At 45.3% G+C, this 27,823-nt stretch overlaps 1 protein-coding gene across 13 annotated transcripts in view; it reads left to right on the top strand.

Moving 5' to 3' along the window:
• Nucleotides 1-27,823, top strand: part of neo1a (neogenin 1a) — a 163,913-nt gene that overhangs the window by 106,367 nt on the left and 29,723 nt on the right. For 11 of the 13 annotated variants that reach the window (XM_034575788.1, XM_034575769.1, XM_034575726.1 and 8 more), the window contains exons 6-9: nt 6,759-6,913; nt 7,042-7,162; nt 26,437-26,671; nt 27,313-27,467. In XM_034575788.1, coding sequence (XP_034431679.1) covers nt 6,759-6,913; nt 7,042-7,162; nt 26,437-26,671; nt 27,313-27,467 — 666 coding nt within the window. The remainder of the gene's footprint in view (nt 1-6,758; nt 6,914-7,041; nt 7,163-26,436; nt 26,672-27,312; nt 27,468-27,823) is intronic. The other 2 variants (XM_034575743.1, XM_034575761.1) reach the window with 1 other exon arrangement.

Below are 27,823 nucleotides of genomic sequence, written 5' to 3'. Positions count from 1 at the left end.
TTCCTGGATAATCTACGGCCTCTGCTTCCACTCAGTTCTGGTCATTTTTTAAACCATCAGAGAGAGTCCTCAAAAAAAATATATATAAAAGAGAAGAAGATTGAACTCCCTCTCTTTGACTCTGCCTCTACCAAACGTTTGAATTCTCCGCTCAGCGACTTGCAAGTGAGCGCAGAGCATCTTTCTTGTTTGTTTTGGCCGGGATTAAGAGAAAGCTGTTATCTTCAGGAGAGCAGGGTGGGTAATTAGTGCAGTCCGAGCTCCACTTACCCTCGGAGTAAACCCCCCGACTGCCCGAGAGCCGTTGTTTAACTATATGAAGCTATCTGGACTCCGGCCAAGCTCGTGAAGTAGTAACATGTCTGCCATATTTAGATCCTCCAGCTTCGACTATCTCTCCTCCTTAAAGGGATAGTTCACCATTAAATGAGGATTCGCTCATTATCTACTCGCCACTGTGCCGATGGGGGGGGGGGCGTGAAGTGTTTGAGTCCACAAAACACGTTTGGAGTTTCAGGGGTAAACTGTGTTGCGGCCAAATCCAATACAAGTGAAGTAACTGGGGATTAATTCTTCAAATGTAAAGAAACAACAGAAAACAAACATGAAATGCCTCCACACTGCTCCTGTGGTGTCGTCCAAGCGTCCCTAAGCCACAACATTCAAATTCAACTCGCAACGGCCTCATTCACACCATGTTTTTAACCTAAATGTCCGCTGATGTCCTCCTGCCTGGAGCACGCGGTCGCCAGTTGCTTCAATTGTATTGGATTTAGCTGCAACGCTGTTTACCCCTGAAACTCCAAACGTGTTTCATGGACTCAAACACTTCTCCCACCTCCTCCATCGCCACAGCGGTGAGTGGATAATGAGTGAATTCTCATTTTCGGGTGAACTATTGGGATTAGACGGCAGCTGGAGCCTGAAAGTTGTGGATTAATAAGTTGTTTATTTCACCTTTTTTGACTCATCCCAGCGAAACCATCGGCAGCAGCTGCTTCCTTCAGGTTTTTACACTTTGATGTTTCACAGTTTTTACGAGTGTCAGCGGACGGAGGGGTGGCCTTTCCCCCCTTCGTTATGTCTCCACTCCGTTTACTCCTCGCTATCAGTGACACTTTAAGTAATCTGCCCCGAATCCCTTCAGGAATCCTACAGGGTTTTGTTTTAACAAGCTCACAGTGGCCCTTTTGTTAGCAGTTCACTGGAGTCAGTGTCTGAATTAAAGCTTCTTTTACTAAGCCACAGGCTGAAGAGATAATACCAGCCCCACAGAACCAGCATCTCTCAGCTGTTTCACCACCTTCATATTTCTCTTGGTGTTTTTTTTTTTTTGTCTCCTCTTCTTTTGTGTAGCTGTGTTTTCTTTTTGCTGTTTTTCCCGTCTCTGCTGGCTTTTTTCTTTTCTTAGCGAGTGGTATTTATGTTAAAAAACAAGTGGGCCTGTTTCCAGCCGAGTGTCTGTGAGACTGTGAGCTGCAGACTGTAGGAAAACACGATGACGGCGTCTCTGACGTCAGCCATATGTTCACAAAGGGACATATTTAGTCCTGGATTTGGAATCAATCACTCGCCACCATCTTGTTACTTTATGTAGAAATCCAAATTTGGGTGAAGGCTGCAGTCAGACGTTACAGCAGCGAAATACTGAAGCCAGTGGCTCTCAATCTTTATCCTGTGGCCGGCTGCAGTAAAGGTCATAAACCCTGGCTCCTCCATGTTAGTGCATGGGACATGGGTCAAACTATCAACATACATTTTTCCCCCAAAGATGGTTTCTGTCATTTTAGGTAGTTCTTATAACACTGATGTTCATTCAAGTGACCGTGTAACACCCGCCCACAAACATAATAAAATGTAATAGTAATAGCTATTACATTTGCAGGAAATTATGTATTACGTTCGTAGGAGGCAACTGTTTTTACATTTGTGGGATTATTACGTTCATGGGTGTTAAAGTCATTTCACACATTTCCGACAAAACCTACATAATCATGGTCGGACAGATATTTTGAATATTTCTTACTGCAAGTCCATGCGACGCCTTTTTTGTTGAAACCCAACTTTCCTTTGTTTGCATATCGGTGCCTTTTACAGTGCATTAGTGCCACTGTTGCCGGCCTCACAGCTGCCATCCAGTAGAACTTCAAAAGGCACTTTTCTCTGCCTTCGCCTCGTTGCAAAAATCCATAGTGGTTTACTTGTGCTCCCAGCGAGCATTAGCCTCGTGTGTTGGCGTATGAACAACCGCATGCCGACATACTGTAAATGCATGTGTGCAGCACTTTAGGAGCAGGCTTGTTTTTATAATGGACATTTTCAGCTATTGTCAACCTGGAATTTTGGTTCTGCAGCTGCATCAGTTTCCCAAAATCCTTATCGTCTGCTTACTCCTTTGCATTTGCATGTTTCACGCTGCAAATAGTTAATTAGGGAAGGTCTTCTTGCATTGAGAGTCTCCCCCACCCCCCCACCACACACGTTTCACCCTCTGTTGAGTCCTGATGGCTTCCAGCACCGCCCCCCCACCTCTCCCCCCCATAGCTTTATTGGTATATCTAGGCGTTTCTACTCATTGCTCTGTCCAATAGGTTCCAAATGTCTGAACTCCATTTAGAGAAAATGGTGCATGTCAGTTGGAGAGAGGAGGAGGGAGGGGGGCTGAAGATGGAGAGATAGACAGGGAGTTATAGGAAGATTAAGAGTCTGAGGGGGGGGGGGGGGGGGGGGGGGGGGGGGGGAGAAAAGGGAGAAACAGAGATAGAGATAAAGAGAAACACGAGGTACCAGTCACCATCAAGACCTGTCACAAGCAAAGCACACTGGGGGGCTCTGAAAAATGAAATATATATGTATATATATATATATATACATACAAATGCACAAATACAATCAACCTGCATGGATCGAGACAGCATACATCTGTTAGCATATATAAGCAGGCACTTACATACACACACACACTCACACACACACACTTACACACATATTATGCAAACAAAATCCTCCCCATACACATTTTGCCGGCAGGGAAGGAAGCAAACACAGTAATGCACAGTATATAGCACCAGTACTAATGGGATGAAACAAGTATCCAGACTCGTTTAGGATTATTCATACACATGGCTCAGCACACACACACACACACACACACACACACACACACACACACACACACACACACACACACACACACACACACACACACACACCCACCCCGTGTCCCTGACACACACAAACTAAACCAAGGATTCCACCTGCCTCTGCTGCAGACACAAATAACCAGGGGACACCACACTGTGAAACACATTATTCACAGCTCACACGTCCACCTGCAGGGAACACGAGCACACACACGCTATCACACACACACACACACAAACTAACACACACACACACAGCAGAATGGTGGCTGTAGTTGTTCAGAGATCCAGACTACAATCATCACCATCCTCGTTTCAGTCCTCAGTCATCAGTATTCACCAGATTAGCTGATGGAAAATGCGAGACACTCATTAAGCGAGGGGAGGGAAGGTTTCAGTTTTCCCCGGCTCTATTCATTCGTTTCATGTTTGACCTGCTCGGCTGGAAGAACTACTGGAATTTGGTAGTCATGGAAAAAAGCTAAATACTGTACAGTGGGGGTGCACTGCAAGTTGATATTTTCTTTTTCCAAACCTGAAGGGAAAATCCACCCAGAACTCACTTCATACAACCAGAGTGACGTGCATGAGTTTAGCATTAAATTTGGGTCCATGGATTTATAAATACGGCTCAAGGAAAAACCACTTGATGAGAACTGGAACAGTGGAACGTGTGTATGACTTGTAACGCACACATTCAAGTACAGGTCTCTATTTTGACGACACAACATCCAGCAACGCACGTTCAATTAATGCATTTAGTATTTTAATAAAACCTGTCACATAGATAGAAATGATTTAGTGCTTAAGTTAATTTCTTGACAGTTTACATGATCATACCTGCAGCTGCTGCCTGTTCAAGCTGTTTAAAGGACTGCACACACTGTTAATTCAGTAATTATCCTGTTTACTTGATAAGACGGGGGAATAACTTTTTTGCAACGCTCGTTTTCTTGATGAGCTGGAAGAAAGTGAGGACGCTGGGTTCCCCTGGGTCTTTAAATGAGGATGCAGAGAGAACACTTTGTGTTTGTGCTTCTCTCTTTGTGCTCCTCTTCTACTGAGTTGTATCTTCACTTCCACGTCCGCTCCATGCGCTCTGTGTTGGGGGGGGGGAAATACTAACCAGATGGGCAAAGTGCATTTCAAGGTCAGGGAAACACAAACGCATGATGGAGTCTGGTGATGGGAATTTGGGCTCTTTAAAGGGAGCCTGATCTTACGGCTCCGGTTCTTTCCCAGAGCCGTACAAAAGAACAGTTAAAAAATAAAAAGCTCCACAGAACGGTTAGTTGTTTAGTTTTTTTAGAAGGTGGGGGTAACTAGGTTTTATCCAAAGTGGCTGTGGACTTTCTCCGGAGCTTGTCCTGCCTTCCCTCTAGTAAGAACTCAGGAGAACATCTGAATGAGCTAATGTGAAAACACAGCTGGAGAATATCTGGAGGATTCACCACCAGTGAGTTGGTGCATTCTTGATGTTTCTGACATGCAATGGATGCAAAACTGAAAAAAAAGGACACTCAAAGATGTCAACCTAGAAAGACAGGATCTCAAAAGCAAAATTTGTTTGCGGGGATTTTTCTGTAGTTTTGAACTCGTCTCTGGAGAATCTCCTTCTGCATTCATCATGTGTGAAAGACTCATCTTGGAACCCCACTTTTTCCAGTGTTCACTTCTGAAAATGGCTCTAGTAACCCAACCAATTTCTTTTTGATTGTGTTGTAATAGCACTTAATAACGTTGTATTATCTGCTCTGTTAACATGAGGTGATGTCATATCAATGCAAAGAATGATGTCGTCTCCCGTCCCCCTTGTCCTTCTGAAATCTTGTGTTCTCACTGTTCACGTGAAAGCAGGAGCGTTGACGTCGTGCAGTGAAAATTTGGCACAATTATAAAAGTACCGGTTCAAGTAGCCCACGACTTGTTTCCCTTTGTTCTTACCAAAGAGCCATTTTAAAAGAATCACGTCTTTTGTGAACGGCACATTAAAAAAAAAATTGACTCTTATCATGTCCTGTAACTGCGCAGCTTCTTGATGTAATTAGGCTGTAATTGTTGAAATATGTGCACAGTGGATTGTTTCTTTAAACGTCGACAATTTTCTTAATTGTCTTGCTCTCGTTAACAGCACGTCCCAGCAGGATGAGGGCTAATCTGTTAACCAGCCGTTTCATGTTAAAACAAATTAGCCATGGCGACATCAAGCACACGAGGACTTGACCTCACAATCAGTTGCTCAGCTGAGTAAAGCAGAGAAAAGGACCCAATCCACCCGCTGCTGCTGAAACCCAATCAGCTCATGTTGAATAGCCACAGAATAGATGCTAATAACTAGCTGTAGCTGAGCCCAGGAGGCTGATGGAGGAGCTTGACACGGCGACGCACTAACAATGCAGCCATTTAAAGTGTGGTCGGTGAGGTCGCTGCTTATCAGAGAAAGCAGAGAGGCACAGAAACACCCACATACTGTACACGCACACATGCAGCCTGTCTCACTGCATCTCCCTCTCTCTCTCCCCTCAACACGTACGCTCCAATTATAGAGAGAGGACGAGGCCTGGGCCCTGTGCTCCCAGCGACCTTGCTCTCGGACAGATTGATGAGGCGCTGTATCACCCCAGCAGATCAAATAACTCCTTCCTGGCCCTCATTACCAGGACTAGGGGGAGATCTGACAGTGCTCGCCTGTGCCGTGTGTAGCACGCTAACGTACGAACTGATACCAGGCTGTTATTTTTCACCCGTGAATAAGTAAGGATGGAGGTTATTGACCCTCTTTATCAAATATTCTGAGTGTTTCCATCTGCGGGAAAGGTCACCGCTGTGTGAAGGATGCAGATAATCATTTGGATAAATTGCCGTTGCATGATGTTTGTTGTTCTTTCCACTTTCCCTTAAATGTTAATTTGGCAAATGAGGAGAAGATATGGAATCATTCAGTCTTGATCGTTTTCTGGCAGAGACCAGAGGCCTGGTTTCTTTTTGATAAATTGGTTACTGATTTTCTTCCGACTTCTTCCTACATGTCTTTATGCCTCCGAGCTAGCGACAGCCAGTGACCTGGTGCAGTGTGTTTTTAGGTGTCCGACCTATTGTTCAAATTTGGAACATGCGTTAACTTGGACTCATGGATGAACTGATTAGATTTCATCACCTCACAAAACTCTTCTTTGCCTTGTGAACTCATTATCTTAAGACCGCCTCCAGAGAATCCTTTCAAATTTGGCACCAATGTTCACTTAGACTCCCGAATTAATTGATTAGATTTGGGTACTCAAATGTCAAAGGTCAAGGTCATTGTTGCCAAAAGAAAACATGTTTTTGGCCTCTTCAATATTTCTCAAGTCCACCGTTAGTGAGTTTCCTCAGATTTTGATCAAACTCTAAAATGAACTGATCACATTTCAGTGGTCAAAGGTCAAAAGTCTGAAACTGACAGAAACTGCACTGGTTGGCAGAGGCACACAACCACACAACCGTACTTCAAGTTTTTAATTCATGTCCTATTTGCTTACTTTGCTTTAAATGTTAATTCAATTCCCCCCCCAAACTCTGACAGTTGATGTAATTTCAATTTAATTTTGACTCCTCTTTCTCATCTGTATTCCACAGTTCCTCCCCAGTTCATCAAGCGGCCGGCCAACATTTATGCCCACGAGTCCATGGACATCGTGTTTGAGTGCGAGGTCTCGGGGTCGCCAGCTCCCACCGTCAAATGGGTGAAGAACGGAGACGCTGTCATCCCCAGTGACTACTTTAAAATAGTGGTAAGTTCTCTTGACACCAGAAAGAAATTGTATTTGCATGATTCTGCATCATCACATTGTCAAGACTTTGAGATTGGTTAGAAATGCCAGTTGTAACCTATTTTCATTTCCTCCGTCCTGTTCTGTAGAAGGAGCACAACCTGCAGGTTCTGGGTCTGGTCAAGTCGGATGAGGGCTTTTACCAGTGCCTCGCAGAAAACGATGCCGGCAACATCCAGTCCAGCGCCCAGCTCGTCATCCTGGACCACGGTACGCCACTCTCCACCGACAGTAGTGTGCAAATCTGATGTTTTAGTGAACTAGATAACATCAATTCATACATGAGAAAGTGACAAAAAACACTCAATTGATAAGATAAAATAATATATGTGAGGAACAAAGCTCCTCAGACACCAGCTATATGTCAAATAAATCACAGAAGTTGAAGCAGAAGTTGTAAAATGTTAAACAAAAACATATTTCTTTACATTTTGTCAAAATGTCAAAATAATGATTGAATGTTAGACGCCGAGCCTGTTGCTCAGAAACTTCCAGGGCCCGGTTTGGCCTCTTTAGAAAGAGCGATGAAGGAGGAAATGATCAATGGGTGCCTCTCCAGCTTTCTACACAGTTTGTCTTATTTGGAAACACCAAACCGGATCCTGGAGGCTGTGCACGTCCGTGAAGGTGTGAGGAGAGAGTGAGGCTGTGTAGTGAACAGTGAAATGAAACCGCTGGGATCTCGTTAGACCAGAGGTGACTCAAAGGGAACAGAAGTTTGCTGTATCTGGGGCGAGTGACGCTCCGTCCATTCCACATCCCGTCTTATAGAAATGTTGTGAGGAAAAGCCTGCCCTTTGATGCAGCGTCTTTAGAAAAGCAAAGGCCTCCTTTTTAGCGGGGAGCTTTACCTAAACAAGAGCCCATGCACCGGTGGAGTAAAGGCCTCTTTCTGGCTGTGCATTTCCCTTTTTAAGTGGAAGGAAGGTTTTCAAAGCTAATTCCCAGAGAGGAGCTGCTGGGGGCGGAGAGCGACACAAGCAGTGGCTAGAAGCACCAGGACTAAGTGCCTGGAATGAGAGGCAAATGTAAAATAATGATAATAACAATAATAATTCAACATCCTCATACTCGGGGTAGTTTTGTTTCATTACCTTTGACCATTAGAGAAAATGTAACATAACTTCGATTTGAAATCATTTGTACAGTCATAATAATCAGAGTCTAACCTGCAGGGCTGGGAAAAACAACAACAGCAAACTACAAGATAATAAACAAGACAATTTCACTAAAAACTCATAATCAAAATATATTCAGAAGGTGGGAAAGTGGAGGAACAATAAACTGGCAAGTGGAGTGAAGCCAAAACATTGCTCCTGCAGCAGAAATCACTGCTTTTGTGTCTATAAATCATAATCACTATTAACTGTTGACTCAAACCGTTTCGCCGAGGAAAGATGGGAAATCTTAATCAGGCGTGAACTCCCCCCTTCACTTGAAGCAGGTGGCTAATGGATTAGCATAGCAGTGTCCAACCGGTGGGCCCCCCAGCTGTGTCATCCCCCCCGCCCCCCGACGGGAGGACGTTAAGTCAGAAATAATGACGACCTGCAGCTCATTGTGTATTTGTGTTTGACACCAGCGATAAGGGTGTTGCCACTTCACATGCCCCCAAGTTCCTTTTCCTTTTTTTGGTTTGAGTTGAAGATGAATGGGATGAATTTACCGACACAGCTGCCCTTGCACGCGGGGTTCTCGCCCTGAGCGGCGCTTTGAAGAAATTAATCTCTGTTTAATCCATAAATATTAGAGAGGATCTTTTTTTTTTTTTGCTTTGTTACGTCTCTGAGTGCGTACGTCTGTCGTGGTCACGCTAATTCTCGCCCGAGCACACGAGCCTCCACCAGCTCTGTTCTCCAGTTTTTCCTGTTTGTTTGTTATCCGCTCTCCAGCCTCAGATGTGGAATCGAGAGAATAACCGAAGTCACCGTGACACTCTTTATTCTCCCTGTAAATTATTGACGTTCTTTGCTCATATAGACACATCCACAAACGCTCGCTTCACCGCGTCAAAGTAGTTTCCTCTCTCAAAGGTGCAATTTGCGACTCCAAATGGTGAATCGATGGGAACGTGTTGGAAATCAGCTCATTTTCCACGGCTATTTGTGTTTTGCCTGAGCGGCTCGGTGATGTGAGGTTGATATGAAGCTCTTTAGGTTCTAGAGGAGCAGTTTCTCTCTTATATCTCTTTCCTTCCATGCTTCTGAGGTGACTACATACATATATAATCTCTGTCCACACAAGCGCTTTGTCTCAGGTTTGATCCCCGTCCATAGTAACGTGCACTGGGCATGTGTGTGCTGGTGTGAACGGGGGGGGGGGGGGCACATGGACATGGGAAATGTCGCAGTTCGCTCGCCTCCTACACACGTAAACAGATTTAACTGAACAACAGCTGTTTGCAAAGACAACAGGGTCAGAAAGGTTTGTAACTGATTCTCCATGTTGTGTTCTGCACTGCCGAGGCTAATGCTGGTTGTTTTCGTCCGGTTAATGTGACGGTAGCCTGACGAATCGGTGAAGGCCACCTCGTGACCGAAAAGACCCAATCAGCAAGAGGTCGTGAGCGTCATCGTTTCCAAACGTCTCAATCTCTGCCCGTCTAGACTGAAATGCAGCCTCTGAGTTTTCAGACTAAAATGGGGCCGGCAGCGTTAAAGTAAAACTCCAGATTCGTGTGGACACCAGTTGGAACCAAAGCAGAACTGATGCGGTTTCAAACCAGTACGGACGCAGCTCTGCAGCCATCTGCCACCTCTGCCTTTCACGTTCCACCCTTGTCTTCCTCAGACACCTGCTTCCTGTGATAATCCAGCACGTTGGGCTTTGTGTTAATTGTGCTGGCCTGAGTATCCCCCCCCACCACCCTGTATGGCCACCCTCCCTCACAGCTGGGCATCTTTGTCCACTTCCCACAGACACTCCTCCTGCTCTTTGCTGCCCCTGTGTGTTTTACCTCAGTCGAGTGTCCCTCACACACCTGCCAGGCCTGAATCCTTCCTGAAGCGGGGGCCAGGAAAACACGCTGGCTGTCGGTCGGCTGCCTTGCAGTCGGGGGGAGATAAGCCGGGGACTTGCCACCGGGATAAAGTTGTCTTCACCCAACAGGGAAATCAATGGGGGCGAGCTGCTTCTAAACACCCAGCGGCTGCGACTTGGCTAATATTCATTAGCGCTCATAATCTTTGCATCTTGACACTGCCAGCTGCGGTTAAACGTGGCTCCATGATGATTCCTGCTGTGGCTGTGTGGAATGGAAAAGGGTCAGCTGTTAGCATGTACAGTATTACAGGGCTTTGAACTGAACAACATTTGCAAACCTCTTCCCGTAAGGTTTATCTTGATTTAGCCATTGTTGACCCTTTGAAAGCTGCAGGTTTTTTTTTGGGGGGGGGGGGGCGGTAGTGCAAAAATAGGACCTCAGATTGCAGCCTCCAACTATTTTCCTGGACATTCCACAGCCATGTGCAATATGGGTCAGCTAGTTGCAAACAGATGTGGGGGAAATAGGAGTACAATGCCAGAAAGTGGTCCTCAAGGGGGGGGGGGGGCGTAAGTATGCAGCCAAGCAGTGCCCCCTTGTAAAGCTGCCACATTAGGAGCTGTCGTCTTCGGCAGGTTTGTGCCAGTTGTGCTGGAGTTTCTGTTGTAAGTCATTGCGTGTTGTCAGAGAGATCGACGGCGACAACTAAATCTGAGAGTAACAGCGATGCAGTGGCCGGAATCGATAAAATGACCGCTCTCATCTGGAGATGTGCTCAATAACAAGTTTGACTGAATAGTTCCTGAGGTTTTTCTCACATCCCCAGAGTCCCCGTCCTCTCCTCACTGAACTATAAATACAATCACTGGTGGCTGTCGTTAGTGATCCACTGCTGGCAGCCTGTCCACCTGCACACCTCACTGTCACGGGGACGGCGAGGGCGGGGGCGGGTCGTGGACGTGATGTTTATGGGATTATTATCACGTGTCATCTGAAGACATTGTGCAGCAACAGTTTGCCTTGGCCTTTTCCAGGCAGACGATTATGTGAAATGCTCATGCATGAAACAGCAGTAGGCGGCAATTACAGCCCGGAGAGGAAATGGGCCACGTCGTTCAACCTTTGAAGTCGTACACGCCTAGACAAAGCACTTGTTTACATGATAGTCATCTTTCCCATGTGCTTTAAAAAGACTGCAGCTGCGTTTGAAGCTCGATAAGGTGGCGCACTACAGCGCACATCCAAGTTTTTACAACGCGGTTCCCTTTTCTGGAGTTCTTTCAGGTCGAGGGCAGAGCCGAAACAAATATTTAGTTCTCAGGATAACTGCGGAGGGGAGAGAGTGGAGAGCTGCACAATGTTGCACCCACATGTGAGAAGCAGACATTCATCACCGCAAAGAAAAGGCCCCTCCACCTTTTTGTATTTTCCATTTGTATAATCAAAAAATCCATGGCTACAATACCAGCCTGGAAACTATAACTTGATACCCACTTGTCAAAAAAACCTGAAAGCTTAATATGAAAAAGGCAAACAGATCTGCATTTGACTTTGGCAAATAAAGAGAGAAGAGGATGCACTCCACTGTGCCTTTTTGCTTATTATGTTTGCATACATTTTAAGAGATGCACTTTCATTTGCATCTGGATACTTACTCCTCATTTGCTGTGGTGGTAACTCTATATGTAAATACTCCTCTGTCTGAGGTCTGTCTGTCGCTCTCTTCGCCTCCACTTCTCCTCCTCTTCTCCTCCTCCTCCTCCTCTTCTTCTCTTCATGCCCACAGCTCACGTAAATACTGGTTGGACATTTTGCCTCCTTGTGCCCAAGCCAAGTACTTCACTGGAAGGCTTCAAAGCTTGTTTGGGTGTGCAAGGTCGAAGCTCTCATCCTATTTTAGTCACAACTGTTGCAAAGTGAATTTCATTGAACATGAAAGAGAGGGAGACATTTCACAAATTACTAACCAGAGTTTTCACAACTGAAAGTCTGAACCAAGGTTAAAGTCTTTGTGACGTTAGATTCGGTTAGTTTTGTGTTGTTATCGCCTACGTGTGCTTGACATTGATTGGTTTCTGGACAGGTGTGCGTATTGTATCGTCTTTGCTTTGTTTTCTTGAATTTAGTGCCTTTTGGTGAACAAACATTATATCGTCAGAGGAGAAGACTGGAATCAATCCTGAAAGCTGCTCCTGCTTCTTTTTGTGGAATTTTGTCCAAAATATCCCAAAAAGTGTTTTCATACTGCAAACGAACCAAACCACCGGGCAGTTTGATCCGGATCAATTCCACCTCTGTTGGTCGGACTAAACTTTGCCCTGTTGTTCTGGAACATCGTCAGATCGAAGGTTCGGATCAAACAATGTGTATAAGCGTCCTTATCTTGTTTCTCCTGTAGACTGATCCTGTTCCCAGAAATGATTTGGGTTGTCTTATGATGATGAAGAAGGATGATGCACTCCTTCTGATGCTAATGAATTTATTCAAGCTTTTGTTAAATCCAAGGCTTAAACATCCAAGCCCTCCTCTTCAGTCCCCTCTCTCTCCTTCATCTCTTCCTCCTTCACGTTCTCTCCACTTTTTTCTTCCCCACCTCCGCTTGCTTCCCTCTCATCCAGCCCCCCCCCACCTAGACCTGTGGCAGGAAGCAGCAGAGCCCTGTCCTCCCCTCCCCTCTCAGGTAGCAGACCCCTGCTGAGTGATGGAGACGCCTCGTCACCGCCTGCAGTGCCTGGTTTTTTCAATCGCAGGCGTCAGGACTGCGTGATGAACTGACACGTGCGCTGTCCCCAGAGTTGCAGCTGACAAAGTGACAGGCACACAGAGATACTGAGAGAGGATGTTTACAGAGTTGCACATACCATAACTTCATTAGTGAATCAATTAATCACAGCAGAGCTGAGCTCCAGATCTCTGCGTGAAGTGACTCAGGAACTAAGAGTCTCTGACTGGATTTGCAGACGACTTGTTGCTGCCAATTAACAGAAAGTCTCAGAGTCTCACTCGCTTTGATCGGGGCTAAGACAGTTAACACTTAATAAAGATTTAAACCTCAGAGAGGAAAACCCACGCAGGTTTTATTTAGATGTAACTAATATACAACACAGAAAAATAAAGTTAAAGCTCGCCTGGGAAGGATCTGCAGGGGACAGCATGGAGCCTTTTGTACATGTTTAGTATAAACTAAAATTATACCAACGGCTTTTAAGTGAGATAAATGCATCTCTACATATTTCTGTAAATGCAAAACAATCCAGAACAAACAACAAAGAACACACACAGTGACGACTGTGACAAAGCTACCGCCGCAACATCAAGAAAACCAAAACCATTACAGCCAGAACACAACCGGGCCGGAGAAAGCTGGTATAGACAGAATTCTGCTCACACTGTGGACCACAGAAAGCCTGACGAGGAGAAACAGAACTGATAACTGCAGCAAATTTGTAACAAATAGACACTCAAATATAGAAAGTGTCTTGTTTCAGCAAAAGCAGTAATTATTTCCACCCGGACCCTTGATGCACATGAGGGAACCCTGCGTTCATTTTTGTGGCTCTGTGCAGACACTCAAGTTTACTTACAAATATATTCTGATTTTCGAAGCTTTATTTTCTTTCTCCCCGTGTTCTATTACGAATAGAAAGAGGGAGATGATAGTGAGAAACTCGAGCAGCTCTATCCGGCGGTGCAGAGAGACATTTATTATGAATCCCTGTGATATAAAATGTAACTAGATCATGATTAAAAAGCAAAGAGACTCTGTGAGTTCCAGTGAAGTTCGAGCAGACCGAGCTGTAAACTGTTGTAAAAAAAAAAAAAGAGAAAAATCCTCTTAACACACGGGTTTGAGACAAACCACCGACGAGGGGAGATTCCTCCATTACATCAGAGCGCCGCCCTTATTCCCTGCTCAAATCAAGAAGTGAGAATCGGCTGCTAAAAGACCCTTCCCTCCAGCCAGACTCCTCCAGCACTGTATAAAAGCCCCGGCCCACTTCAGGGAATACAGTGTGCTCCATCATCTTTTAGCAGGGTCACGGCCGGGCCAGCGGGAGCAGAGTGTGTAACGTTGTGAGCATGTGAATGTGTCAGCGCCGCGCGCGGCTGCCATGTCTTCTGTTTGGCGCGGACTGCATCGTTAAGTGTAGCTTCGACAGCGGGCGCCAGCGTGGAAATGTGACAGCTAAACAACGTGTCGCCAGCTCCTGGGGACACGTGCACACGTATGGTCACACTGCTTTTAGGCTGTGTCCAAACTCACTCACTACATGGTTCACTGTAAAGTCAGGTTGCCATTGGGTAGTGCTGTGAGAATGTGGAGGGAGAATCTTTATACCCTATATTGTGGACTCATTGTATTCCACAGTGCATCATGAAAAGTAGCGTGCAAGCGATGGTCAATAGCAACAGAGCAATGTACCATCATGCATTGCGCTCATGCTGAGAGGAGAGAGAGCTGTATGATGTGAAAAGCCTCAAAAGAAGCAGCAGCAAACAGAAAAGACTTTAAAGAACTGAAAGCTGCAGACACTAAATATTGCACTTTACAACCATAGACTGCAGATAAAGATGACACGTCTCCACTTCCTCTCGCTATCCAGAAGTGAATGAATGGGGAATTGAGCCGTGGTAACTATAGTTCCCACTGATACATTAAGCTCCAATACAACAAGCTACAATTATCATAGCATCAAATAACTAATTAGACCAAAACCTATTGGAAAAGTTTGCACTAAGAAGTAGCTACAATGACAGGAACCATCTTTGTTCATGTCCCATCTGGAGGGAGTCGGGTTTCTGACCCATACAGCAGCCGGCCACCAGGTGGTGATAGAGGCATCTTCCATCTTAATATACAAACTATGGCAACAACAATGAGGCACTTAATGACTCATTGTGCAGACGAGCACACTATACAGTCCTCTATATACAGTACATCTCCCTATACAGTGAGTGGGCAGGAGTGAATGTGTGAGTGTTTTCCAACACAACCTTTGTGTTTGGTGTTCGCCGTCGTTTGTATTTACTGATTCACTGTGCGTTGGAGCCTGCATTCATTATGTCAAGGCCGCCCTCTCTCGCCCTCTCTCGCCTTCACTCTGTCACACACTACATCTTCTCTGTGACTGAATATCTGCTCTTTGTAATACATTTGGAGGCAGAGACAGAAATACGTGACAACATAATTCAGGCCTTCTAAACACTACATGAGTCATTTTACAATAAAAAATAATAAACGCCAAATTGTACCTGTTTTCTTAGCGGCTACATTTCAACTTCATCTCATGTAGCTGTGGGTGTTATTCTAATAAGCACCTTATCTTCACTCGCAGTGTCGCATTATGTGCTGTTGGTGGATTACGGCTGATTAAACAAATATGATAATATTGTTGTTTTATTTATAAATGCCTGTGATCATGAAAAGGGAATTTAAAACAAATCAGGCCCATTTGATGGCGAATATTAATATGTAAATGGGAATATATTCCAATGAATTCTGCCTCCCAGCAAAACAGATTGAAATTCAAATTTAGGGATAAAGTCCTAAAAGTGTGCACGCAGTGAAATACACACACACACACACACACACACACACACACACACACACACACACCATGTTGGTGATAGTGATTAGCGAGTGTGTTCCCCCACTAGAGGCTGTAGCAAGCTGATCAGAGAAATTGTCGCCCAAATTGATTGTGAAGAGCTGAAATCAGCCTCCACCAAATTTGTGTTTTGTACCGACGCTGATAGCTGAGTAAGTGTTTGTGTTGTGGCTCCGTCTCTCAGGGGACGATGTGTGTGTGTGTGTGTGTGTGTGTGTGTGTGTGTGTGTGTGTGTGTGTGTGTGTGTGTGTGTGTGTGTGTGTGTGTGTGTGTGTGTGTGTGTGTGTGTTTACAAGCAGAGGCTCTCACTGTGCCGGCTGAACTTTTCTATGGGTTGTATTTACTCAACCGTGATGAAAGGCTTTGCCTCATTTATAAATGGTCTGTCGCCCAAAGTGCTAACTGCAAAATGTTATGGATGACTGTTTTGCTCTTGTTCTGCACAGGAAAGACAAAAAAGGGATTAAAATAGCCTTCAGTACCTGCGTCAGGGCTGTTTTTTTTTGAAGGTCGGTCTCGTTATCAACTTCACTTTTAGGCCTGACTGCGTACGTATGTGTGCAATCTGCCTTTTTCCTGGCGGTCTGTTTTGCACAGCCCACTAACGCGTGCCCAACACACACTCGTCCAGGATGCCGATCTGATGGCTTTGGACGCGGACGGTCCTCTGGGTGCAATAACTGGAAGCACCACATGGCACAAAAACACCACTTCACACCCTTCCCTCAGCTGCAGGCAGCTGACCCCTGTGTGCGGCGCCACCAAAGCTGGAGCTTTTATTTTTCCTGTTGGCAACCGCCCCCCCCTGTCTCTCTCCGCTGAGCCGCCCAGTTTCCATAAGCTAAAAGTAGAACAGTGAGGAACATCCCAGTGGCCGTGCGCACCCCGCTGCCTGCTAACAGGGTGTGATACCCGCTTCTCAGTAGGTGTAACCCAGGGAGGCCGTTTTATTGGTGGGAGTTTGATTAGTTGGACTGTTTGATAGCGAGTCTACCGAGGGAGACGCAGCTGCTCCCCCTACTGCAAACATCCTGCATGACCTTTTCAGTGCTTTTTCTGACGGTTCGGCTCCACTCACTTTATACATGAAATGTTGCAATTGCATGTATACACACATGCACAGTGTTGCACAGAGCGTTCTCTGAAATCAATTACTTCACTCCGGGCCTGCTCTGTTCCCCTGGAAAGGTTGCATTGTATTGGTGTTCCTCTGAGGTAATAAGATACAAAGGCAGGCAATGCAGGAAGAAAAGCTTGTTTCCAGTCCTGGGCATCGGTGGCAAAATCCTCTGGAGATGTGCAACATCACTGGCTGTTCTGATCTGCTTGAGAGGAGGAGGCCCAGGAGGCCTCGCTTTCTACTCCCAGCCAGCATGTGGAACATGTGATGCATATGATGCAGCTTCGTATAAAATGTGAAAAGAGGTGTAGAGGGGGTTGGGTCTACACTGTATACCATAGTTGTACATCTTAATTTGCATACCCAAGTCTGGGCACGCAGCTGTTGGCCTCATGATTGTGCATGTTCCTGCAAGTGTGTGTGTGTGTGTGTGTGTGTGTGTGTGTGTGTGTGTGTGTGTGTGTGTGTGTGTGTGTGTGTGTGTGTGTGTGTGTGTGTGTGTGTGTGTGTGTGTGTGTGTGTGTGTGTGTGTGTGTGTGTGGATGCAAAGCGCTCAGAGCAACAAAGCAGTCGCACCCAAATTAACTCACCAGTGGCTCATGGATCAGGGGGGGTACATGTGTTTGATGGCGAAGGACTGTATGTACACACAGTGGATGGTTAATAATTGATGTACCCAACCCCATTCAATTACAGCCGTCATCTCCAAATAGGGTCGTTTGTTTTCCCACCACATGTTGGGCTCTGTGGATCCTCTGGGCTTTCTTCCGTCTCAGTAGAATATATATATGTATATGTGGCATTTTACACATTCCCACACATTAAACCCTGCGCCTGGTGTTTATTTTGAGAACCCGGAGCAGGGATTGTCACTTTATGAAAACCGAGTTACCAGGAAGAAAACTGCCGTAGGGCCGGGAGTGGATACAGACGCAGACATACCATCAACCCATCCAAAACACACGCCACGCGAAATGCCTTCCACGTGTTTATGTAGGCCCGCGGGGGAATTTGAGAATGTTGATTTTGGATGTGAAGATTGAACAAACGGTGCCATTTAAGAGGGAATAGCTGCAGCGTTTCAGAGGGACAGCGTTCCCTTTTTTTGATAAACAAGAACACGTGCAGGCTTTTGGAGGCTTTAGCCGTCCGATAAAGAGAAATACAAACACCTCCCTCCTACTAAAGTATTTAGTGTATCACCACATGGCATCCAGGAGTCCCATTGATCTATCAGATGGGTCCTTTCACATCCCACTTTGTCTCCTCCGCCAAAGGAGCGTTCGGGGAGTGTGGAGACATAAATACATCTGTGACCCAGTCCAAACCCTTTACTGCAGCATTTATGGGTTTTCATTCAAGCGGAGAAGCTGCGTTAAGCTCTTTTCTTACCCCCCCCCCCCCCCCCCCCCCATCAGAATCTTGACCTACACTTCAGCATCAGCCGTTTGTAAAAAATCTCACTTACTTTTACTTTTACTCCCATATTTCAATATTCTGTGCGTGAGCATGTACGTGCTGACCTCTCCAAGTTCTCCCTCTTCATCCCCGTTTGATGTGTCGCTTCTGGCCTCTTCGTCAGAATCATCACTGCCTCAAAATTGTTGCAGAAAAATACTTCAACCTCTAAAGACTTAATGAGGAGAAGATTCGTACATTTTTGAGATTTCCATGTATTTCTTTTAATTAATAAAAGCTCTTTTCTCTCTCCCGGGGACCGTGCCAGATTTCAAACATTTTTTCGATCATTGTGAACATGCCCTAGAAAGTAGCAGGGAGGAAAACTGAGGAGATGCTGTCTGTCTGGGGTTTTTAATTTTTTATTTGGAGAATCAGTTTGAGAGACAAAGGCTTCTTCTTTCGTTTCTCAGATTATGTCGATGAGTCGGAACACCTTGTCAGTTTAAGCTTTTATGAGGTTGGAGCTTCGCTTTAATCTCGGCTCTCTCTGATAACCGCAGCACGAGGGAACGTGTGCAGTTACTGATACGCTCCACCCCTCAGCAATCTGATACTGTATCTCAGCCAGCTTCCCCCTCGGCCATGATAAGGTGTGTGGACACAATACAGAGAGCAAGAAATGTCCCCAGATAACTCGCAGTCCGAACGAGGAGTTTCCCCTGCGATGAAACGAGCGTCTAATTATTTCCCCCGGTTGCACAAAGCCCTTTTTTGTGCTTTGTTGATGAATGTGTCACATTTCTATTGTTTACATAATTGCTTTTCAATTACAAAAATGAAATTTGTCACGGCTGTCGTCAAGGTCGTCAAAAGAAACCGAAAGAAATGAAAAGAACAACCTCCTGCTTGGTCAGCCATTTTCTCGCGCTCCCGTTATTTCGCTCCTCACCTCTCACTTTGTCTTCACTTGAAACATTTGTCTCCTCTTTCTGACTTTCCAGTTTCCTTTTGTGGGCGCGTTAAGGAGCCGCTCAAATGTCACGAGCTGTCAGCCGCGCGCATCTCTCCAGTCTTATCTTGAAAGAGAGCGCGGGGGAACGAGATTGTGGAGAAAAGAACAGTCGCGTCTGTCACCGGCTGCTTCGTGGAAGCCGACTGTTTTTCCACATTTACCGAGCGACTTGCTGAAATTATTCATTTCATTGGCTTTATCTCTGTGTTTCAAGCTCATTCTCTCAGACCTGCTTTGCCTAATGAATGTTCAACTAAGAAATACTTTTCAGGTTCCCCCCTGTCTCACCTGGGAGCTTCACGTACAAAGACTTGATTCCTTCTAGATTCTCTCTCCCCATTTCATTCTTGTACTGTCCTCTCATTTAAGGCAAAAGGCCAAAAAGTATTTATTATTTGTTTCACACTCTTACTGTAGCTGTCCAGCAATGTTGGAGCCGGCTATTGTCTGACAACGAATTAGCTTCTACGGGCAAGAGCCAGTATTTTGCGGCGTCTGGTGTCTTTCTAGTTTCTTTCATCCCACGAGTTCCAATGTTTCTCCAAACAAAACACAAACAGCGGAACACTTTGTGGGTGTTTTGAGCCCAGACGACATTTTGACTCATCTCGATTAACAGCTACCTGCATGTGAATACAGATCATTTAAAAAACGATGCATTTCCTGGAATGTGTTCTTCGCCTCCTCTGCTCTACACACAGTATGAATCATGCAGCCTTGCCGCATTTGATCCTTTTTCATACAAATGTGTAAATCCATCCGTCTGCATGGCCACTGGAGAACCCAGCGAAACAACTGTTCCGATATTTCCTTCACATTTTGATAAAAGAACGTTTTCCATACATTTTCTTTTTTGTTCAGGAGTCTATGATTCTCCCGCCCTCATCCTCAGAGATGTGCTCTTCAGTTCATCGTCGGATATTTTCTTGTCGCGTGTTCGTATGAAAATGACGCACGTTTTGCTCATTCACGTTTTTTAATTGACAGTCGTCCTTTGTGCCGGTTTTCTGAAGCCTCTGTCTCCTGCCCTGTGAGGATATTGTTCATTCTCTCCCCCGTTCATTCTTCTTTTCAACGGCACATAAAAGTAGTGACTCTGTAATGGACCATTAGCATTGTGCTGGATTTGTCTCTCATGCGGTTTTCATTACCGAACCACATTAGCTAGTCTTGAGAAAATCCATCTGGCTGGATTCTCTCTGAAACAGCCTATCTGTAGTTACAGAGCTGTGGGTGCTCCTGGCACATTTCTTTATTCAGTAGATTTGCGGCGTCTTTGTGGAGTTGCGCGGCTCGAGCCTGTGAGGTAGGCTCTCTTATCTGCGGACTCAGACCAGATGATGAAAAAAAAAGTACTTGGCGTAACTTTTCAGTTATGCTCACAGGGGATCGCAGCAGAGGATTACGGCGTCCGCAGCGCGAGATAAAAGTTTAAGTTGCGAGGCTTTAATCAGAACTTCACCACTACCGCAATTATTTTAGAAACGGCTTTTAATTCCGTTGCATATTAAGATGAATGCTTTGCTATGCGTGTCTTTGTGCCAACTGTTTTGTGTATTGGTTACACAGATTTATTATGCAGATCTGGAGTAACCTTCCTCGTTAAGCCTTAATGCCAGACATTCATTACCTCTGGCGCAGAGACTAATGGCACTATTAATCAGCTATGAATAGAGCCTGGCATGGCGGTGGGCGGCTGACACCTCCTTACTGTAACAGTCCGAGTCGTGCATGTACAAGACAGATTGTCAGAAGGACACCGAAAACTGCCCAGCATGTCAATTACCCACAGCTGACAAGGTGTATGAAGATGGAAACGTCTAATGGTTTTACATCCCCTCCATTTGCCTGTCCCACAATGCATTTCTCAGCAGGGTCTACTGTACAGTATGTTTTTTCTTTCTTTTTCTCATCTGACACAGATGTCAGGATTATTTTTACTAGAAGGAGAGAGACCTCTTATCTCAGTTCCTTTCTTCAGAGATCCACAGCCAGCGAGGGTACAAAGTGTCCGTGAGACAGTGTGACCTGTTTCCAGTAACATTATAAGTAAACCCCCCTCTGACCTCAGAGGAGCCTCTCTCTCTCTCTCTCTCTCTCTCTCTCTCTCTCTCTCTCTCTCTCTCTCTCTCTCTCTCTCTCTCTCCGTAGCAGCACTCAAGCTCCCTCTGTTTTCTTTTCCTCCCTGAACAGTGCACTCAAATGATTCCTCTACACTACACAGAACCTTTACAGTGTTTCTGCAGCAACAAAGCCAAAGATAAGGTTGGTTTTCTCTGTAAATATGTTCATCAGGGACGCTGGACGTCATTCAGAGTCGGGGGGGGGCTCAGAGAAACTCTGTATGATGCTGTCATATGAAATGCATCATGCATTCATTTGATTGGCCAACATTTTATACCAGATTTAGAACATTTACCCGACAACAGATGGCAAACTGGGCTTTATGGCAATTAAAGAAATCAGAGAATCCTTCTATAACCCACTATTACCACCATTATAATCACTAAAGCCGTTTTCAGACATGAACTCTGGGTCCGGACTTTTCTGGAGTGTCCACACATGGAACAATGCAGCAGCAGCAGGGTTAGGGTTAGCCGCTCAGACACGTTCACAACAACATAGAATCCTCTGGAGAGTTCAGGTGAGGGGTGGTGCAGCAGGCGGAGGCAGGATGTAATGTATTGATTCCACTGCAGGGATCACGTGTTTTTATTTACAACACAAGCTCTCTTATCTTCCTTTTGTTTTAGTTTTGCATCTGTGATGAGTTAGAATAGAAACAAACCTACAATACGCCCCTCTGGAGAATATCTGGAGATTATCCGAAGTTCAGTGCATGTCTGAAAGCAGCTTAGGTTCCCGTTTAACGTTCTACATTTACAATCTACGTCTCCTTCTATGTGTCTGCATCAGGTCGGATGCATCGAAAATACATTAATGTTCTAAAATTAACTCCAACATTAATTGAAAAACACCTACTACTACGTTAATCTCAAAATAGCTAAACTTTTTAGAATTTCAGTCGACCAGTCGAGGGTGCTGCAGCCCCCTCAGCACCCCTACTTCCAGTGTCCTTGCTCCACACACACGTCTTAAAGCTTCTGTCCTGCTCGATTCCTCTGTTTCAGTCAACAAATGTTGGTTCTGCTCCAGAAAATACAAAACGCACTAATATAAAACACGTTTTCAACACTCGGGGTCCAACTTCCTAGTTGCGTATTTCCAGTTTGCCCGTTTAAACAGAAGTAAAAAAGGCCTCGTGGGGAAATCTGTTGGCTGATTACTGTCCCTGTCAGTGTTAATGTTAGACTAATGGTGATTAGTGATACTTCACATTTTATTTGTGAGCTGGAGTGCAGCTTCAGGTTGTCGAGTGGGGCCCTTCTGGTTAGAGAGATACGCCATCAAAACCTTGTATAGCTTTTAATACGTCTAACTAAAGATGGGGTGCGATCAGTATGCACACTTAATTTCTCATTTCTTTAGCTTCATCCCAGTAATTTCAACTCATTTATTCAGACCTGCTTCCAAAGAGGCCTATTTTTTTTTTTTTGCTGAATTTTGCCTCCAGCACTTCTATGCAACCTTAATTCTGAAAGGGTAATAACTGATTTCCTGTGTTTATCTCATCGTTGTTTTTTACCTTGAGCGCAGTCGTACTGATTCCTATCTGCCTAATGAGTATTTAAATGAAAGATTTAGTAAATCTGTCAGACACGTTTCATCCTGTCCCTCCGTTCAGTTTGTTTGTCAGACACAAGTCTTTTTCCATTTTGTTGCAAGTCCTGATTTCTCTCATCATACATTTATATCGCAGGCTGGACGTAGACTCCCAGGTTTGGAATTTGAAGCCAATGCAGAGTGGAATAGACAATAAAGCACTGTTTGCATTGGGGCATGGATACCATTTGTTTGTCCAATGGTTGCAGGTGAAAGGCGTAGGTGGGCGTGCAGTGTCCTTGACCTCAATGACAGCTGTGCCCGACGCTTGGTGCTGGTGTGATCGTCATAACGACAACAATCACAGTTTAATGCTTGGGACACAGAACATGCTAACGTGCCATGCTAACCTTTTAATCAAATACTAAAAAGGAGTACACGGGAAATAAAATCCTCCACCAGATTCACCAGCTGCTTCTGTTTCCTCTTTCACGATTACGTGGCCGATGCCTCCGTTGTCGTATGAAAAGATGAGCTTGACGTCCAGCGTGACTTGTGCTTTTCAAAAAACCAAGATGGCGCAAACTCAAGGCTTCAAAGCATCAGTTAACAAACAAATCGGTGACGCCACAGTGTTGCCACTTGGGTTTTTCTTGTTTTGAAATAATTCCCTCCTTCTGTCTCCTCTCGTATGTACGGAACATGTGAGCTGCCATCCTCTCTGCACTATTTACTTGATGCTCTGAACGCAGCCTCCTGGGTAGTTTTCCCTCCCAGGCTTCCAGCCACAAACAACACCAGCCAGATGCCTTTGCTTGTAGACGCAGCACAGAGGGTTGGTTAGTCGGGGTTCAATCCAGACTGAAGAGGCTGGAGCGTCGTCTGATTTTTTGGAGAATCTCTCTCGTTTCTCTTCGTGATCTCCCGCTTGTTTCTCCTGCTCCAGTATTAGATCCCGTCTTTGTCCGAGTCTCAGCACTGTTGTCGTGTAATGTCGGGTTTTATGGATTTATTATGAGCGGACCTTTGTCTCCATTGCCAAGGTGAATAATAATTTGTGACAGTAATTGTGGCGTTGTCTCACAACGCAGGGTCCCCTATGTTTCTTGGATCGTGTTGTCTTGTGTGTTCCACATTTTTGTCATGGAGGATGTGGCTCCCCATCAACAAACAGGCTTAAAGCTTTTGTTCATCCTGTGGGCCTGGTTATGGTTGTTGATGTTGTGATAATCCCATCACTATGGTGTGTGTGTGTCTTTGTGTGTGTGTGAGACAACACAGTGTTATGCCTTTTTTTCCCCCCATTCTATGTGTGTGTGTAAATGAGGATAATTGTTCAGCATCTGGTAATTTACACTGCAGTCAGGAAGAATTAGAACAACAATGTGTTTTTCATTGTTGCTGGCTCTGGTCCAGCCGACTGGATTCAAAATGGAACAGTAGCTTTGAGGTTTAGGAGCTGACGTTGTTTGAGATTATTGACGTCCACAGTTTGTATCATTAATTGTCACAAAAGATCTAAATCTATCTGAACAAGTATCTGTATTATCAGAGCATCTCTAGTGGAGATATAAATAGTCTGGCGCCGATGAGTTGAAGCAATAGCCAGGTGTTAATCAACTGAATATTATATTTGACTAGTTTTCATTGATTGGATGATATTAACTCTTACATTCTTATACGTGCTGCATTCATACAGCTGTTTTTCTAGTCTAAACATCTGCCGCACATCCTCCATACTCTAATGTAACAGCCGTCAGAGGGTTCAATGTCTTAAACACAGACTGTAAATAAAGATGGACGACACGTCTCCACTTCCTCCCACTATCCAGAAATTAAGCTTAAAACATCTCGGATACAAGTATTTGATGTGTACTTTTAGTTTGGTCCACGTCCCATCCATTAACACGGAGGAGGCAGGGTTTACGACCTGTCCTGCAGCCAGCCACCAGGGGGTGATCGAGACACTTTGGCTTCACTTTTAGGGGTGCAGTCATATCGTCCATCTTTATTTACAGTCTTGCCCAAGAACACTTAGGTATGTGGAGTGGAGGAGCTGGGGATCGAACCACAAACCTTTTTGTTAGTGGACCCCCTCCTCCATCTCCTGAACCTACAGATGTGTTGTTGCCCTATTCTGGTTCCAGCTCACCTCTTTAAACTCACATACGGCTACAACAGATCTTGTTGTGTACTTCATGATTGTGAAGGCACAGATGGAGACGATCTGCGGTTACGAGACCAATGCCATTCCACTTGTCCACCGCGCCCACCTAAACATCCTATATTAAATCTGACAGACAGCACAATGGCTCCACAGTACTCGTGCAACTTCAAATCCAGGAGGCCGACGTACAGATGGAGCAAAAAATAAAACCATACATGTCTCTCAGGGCGTTTCAACAATGTGTCACGTGTGTGTCGAGCTGCGGCTGAACAGCCTCAGATCTCTGTGCAGATGCAGAAAGGTCGGATCTCGACGAACCGCGTAATTCTGCGTGAGCGTTAATGTGCAGAGACGAATCTTCAAACGTGTTATTCTTTGGAAATATCTGCAAATCCCTCATATCACAGCAATCACAATCAAGCCAGTGAAGTGGAATCTGAAATGTAGACAAGTATTGAAAGCCAAATTAGCGGGTAGTCCACATGCCTCGACAGACAAACACAACCAGCGGCTGTTTTGCATTTCAACACAGTTTCTGCGGTAATAACACACTGGTTGCTCTGCATCCCGGCTTTTTGCCTTCCAGTCAATTTCCCTGACCTGCAAACAAATGGAAATGTCATACACACATTCTTTCCTCACGGTTTAGTTTTTTCGTCCACTTGCCAGGCAAATGGAAAGCAGATCTGGCTGAGTCGGACCGCAGAGTGTTCCTCCAAACAAAAAACAAAAACACACACACACACACACACACACACACACACACACACACACACACACACCATGTGAAATCACAAACATTTCTGTGGCGAGGCTGTGGAATGTGACAGCAGACGTGTTTTTAAAAAACCCATCGTCTGACGTGTTATTTGAGGGAATCTAGACACCAGGATGAGGACTATAGAAGGGGAGGATGGGTTCAGTGCTCAGCGGTTGTCCTGTCTGAAAGGAAACGATTTTAACTTCCCTCAACATAGACGGCTTTCCTGTGTGCATTTGACGGGGCTAGAAGGAGGCTGTGTGTCCCCGTCCAAACAACCTCCCTCTCCATCTGCCATCCGACGCTGGACGATTTTTACTCAATAAAAATGTCCCCGGAAAAAAAATGCAGACCAATCATTTTTTTTTTGCCATAACAAATGATTGGTGGGGGAAGGCCGTCTATGAACATGTGTCCCGCCCCCACTACCCTCCCTGTACGTTAGACAGCTATGTGTAGACTTGCATGTGTAGTTCCCCTTGTATCGTGCTTTTATTTGTCAGCTTCGTGAGTGTAGTAGAAGTGTTTGATTTTTTTTCGTGTCACGCCAAAAGTCTTTTTTTGTTACGTTGTTGTTATTTTGTTTTTTCTTCTTTTTTTTGTTTCCTTCCTTTCTTTCGTTCCACTTTCATTTCCATTTCCACTTCCCGACCTCTCCTCGCCCTGCTCCTTTCGGACGCCCCTGCTGCTCCTGTCCCTCCCCATCTCCCCCCACCACCCCACCATGCCTTCCCTTCTTCCTCCTCTTCCTCCTCCCCGACCCCCCAGATGTATCCCTGCCCTCTTTTCCTCCCCCTTCACTGACTCCTAACACTACTGACCATGTAACGCCAGGCTCCGGAGGCGTAGCCGGTCCAGCAGGGCCCACTCCCACCGCCCCTCGGGACGTCGTGGCCTCGCTGGTCTCCACCCGCTTCATCAAGCTGACCTGGCGCCAGCCGGCAGAGCCGCACGGAGACGAGATAACCTACTCGGTTTTCTACAGCCTGGAAGGCACTAGCAGGTAGTACACGCACTCTTTAGTACTGCCAGGAGGGTACTTGTACACACATTACTGCTGGCGTCAGCAGGGTACTAATATACATACTGTACATTCCTGTGCAGGAGTCTGAAAAAAATCATCTTTAATTAAAGCAGTTAAAGCACTTATCATAGCAGTAAGTGTTCATTAATTAAAAACAAACTTCCTTCCTGAAAGGATTATCTTTTTAACATGGATGTACAAACAAAACATTCAGTTCAAACACGGCAAGTATTAAATTCTTCTCGGCTCCGTCTGTCGAGGATGTAAGTTTGCGACTGAGAAGGAAATTCAAGAGGCTGAGAGGATTTTCCACAACTGTTCTTCAGCGTTTTGGCAACCTTTTGTGTTCCTTTCCCTGTAAAACATCTTTGAAGCAGAATCTGAATATTTACTGTGTTTGAGCTCGATGTGCAAACACAGACGTCACTATCCTGTGTATGTGCAGAAGCATGAAGTGGAAACACACTGTGCACACAAACCAGTGTATAGCTGCGTCTCAAACCATAAGCGTGAACGTGCTCATCTTAATCCATTTGTTGATTAATTGATGTTATGATTGAATAGGAAATGAGTCTGTTTGAAATATTTATCAAGCACAAATGCCTGCGTGTCCACATCAGGGAGCGAGTGGTGAACACCAGCCGTCCGGGGGAGATGCAGGTCACCATCCAGAGCCTCATGCCAGACACCAAATATCGCTTCAGGGTCGTGGCGCACAACAGCAACGGCCCGGGGGAGAGCTCTGCCGTGCTCAAAGTGGCCACCCAGGCTGAAGGTAAAGACACACACACACACACACACTTTCCCTTTCACACAAACGTCCGTCTCTATGTACGCAGTCAACGGGACACACGCACATAAAAGCGAACTCCAGCCGGCTTGTTGGGAATGTGCTCTCACTGGCACTGAGGCAAACAGGATGCACTCGAAAGGAGCACACACACACACACAAAATGTGCAAGTAAACAAACATGCAAATATTCGCTCACATACGGCGAGCGCTCACTTCAAACAGGGGGCGCACACCACCAAACACACACACACACACACACACACACACACACACACACACACACACACACACACACACACACACACGTACAGAGGAGGCTATTTACCACTGTGCATTAA

The sequence above is a fragment of the Hippoglossus hippoglossus genome, chromosome 3, assembly GCF_009819705.1.
Source record: "Hippoglossus hippoglossus isolate fHipHip1 chromosome 3, fHipHip1.pri, whole genome shotgun sequence".
Lineage (NCBI taxonomy): Eukaryota > Metazoa > Chordata > Actinopteri > Pleuronectiformes > Pleuronectidae > Hippoglossus > Hippoglossus hippoglossus.
This window is presented reverse-complemented; position numbering and strand designations above follow the sequence as displayed.